The sequence below is a fragment of the Nanorana parkeri genome, unplaced genomic scaffold (assembly GCF_000935625.1).
Source record: "Nanorana parkeri isolate BGI_ZX_2015 unplaced genomic scaffold, ASM93562v1 scaffold31, whole genome shotgun sequence".
Taxonomy (NCBI): Eukaryota; Metazoa; Chordata; class Amphibia; order Anura; family Dicroglossidae; genus Nanorana; species Nanorana parkeri.
Window position 1 is genome coordinate 1,111,314 of NW_017306299.1, and position 1,166 is coordinate 1,112,479.

Consider the following 1,166-nt stretch of genomic DNA (forward strand, 5'->3'; position numbering starts at 1 on the left):
TCACCAATTATCTCAGGCAGGATATCGAATATCTCTCGATCGTCGATCTTGTCGTGCAGCTCCTCATCCTCGTCCCGTGCGGTCACTTGGCGCTCTCCGCTCCGCTGGTAGATGAGCGGATTGGCATTCTCCAGCTGACTGCCACCCACCATCTCCGGGGATACACACTACCAGCGCTTCCCGGAAAACATCAGAACAGGCTCCGGTCACGTGACGAGCGCAGAGCTTCCTCAATGGGCCCTTGTCTCCATTTTCATTGGCCGTCCACGTTCTAAGCTACGCCCGCAAAAGCGGCGGGGGGCGGGACTGCATCGCTGCTGTGAAAATGCGAGAACCTATTGGAGTCTGGCGAATCAAGCTCCGCCCCCTCCGCCCTTGTAAGGGCAAAAGTGCCTGGAAGCCATGTTTGTCTTTGCAAAAACGAAAACTTTTTTTTTGTGTCCAGTATTGTCATTACTGATGACTGACAGTGCAACGTGTTTGTTGTGTGTCCTCTCGGTGCTTTCATTCGTTCACATTTCATTTTTTTAAAATCTTTGTTAGATTTTGCTGCCTGTTGTTTCCATGGAAACATGGAGAAGCTTGAAAATAAGTACATGTCATGTATGGTTAAAAAGATGCAGGGATCCCAACCTGAAAGAAGCACTTTCAGGGAGGTGTCCTTCTCATTTCCGGGAGGTGCTCCCCCCCATCCACGGAGGAGAGGTAATATGTCTTTTTTTTTCTTTTCTGACTGACGGTCAGGCCGCGGCTCCCCATGTCAGAAAAGGAAAAAAAACGATCGCAGGGAAAGGTTTAATCTGCTTGATAGAGCAGATTAAACCTTTCCGGGAGAAAATGTTTCTCTCCCGGGCGGCCGGGAGCCGCTATCCAATAGCGGGAGACTCCCGGAGCTTCCGGGAGAGTTGAGATGTCTGAAGATGTTTTTAGTTAAATTTATTTTTGCATACTAATTTTCTCCTAAAAATGTTTACTTCATCAATATAAATGTCGCCTAGGTTTTGGATCTGTACTTATATCCAAATTCCATGGAAAAGTTAGAACCTCTGTCAGGTTTCTATTGCAGCTCTCTATGTCCCCGCTGGAGAGATTCTTTCTATTTGTCCTGGTGACCACTTTCGCTGGAGCTGAAAGTGAGGAAAAATTTAAAAAAAACAGGAGTTTCC

General features: G+C 47.3%; 1 protein-coding gene across 1 annotated transcript in view; it reads right to left on the minus strand.

Moving 5' to 3' along the window:
- The window catches only part of FAM96B (family with sequence similarity 96 member B), an 11,328-nt gene extending 11,107 nt beyond the window's left edge, over positions 1–221 (minus strand). The window contains exon 1 of the mRNA XM_018568193.1: positions 26–221. Within this exon, the coding sequence (XP_018423695.1) occupies positions 26–152 (127 nt within the window). The 5' untranslated portion in view covers positions 153–221. The remainder of the gene's footprint in view (positions 1–25) is intronic.
- Positions 222–1,166: the final 945 nt, after the last annotated feature.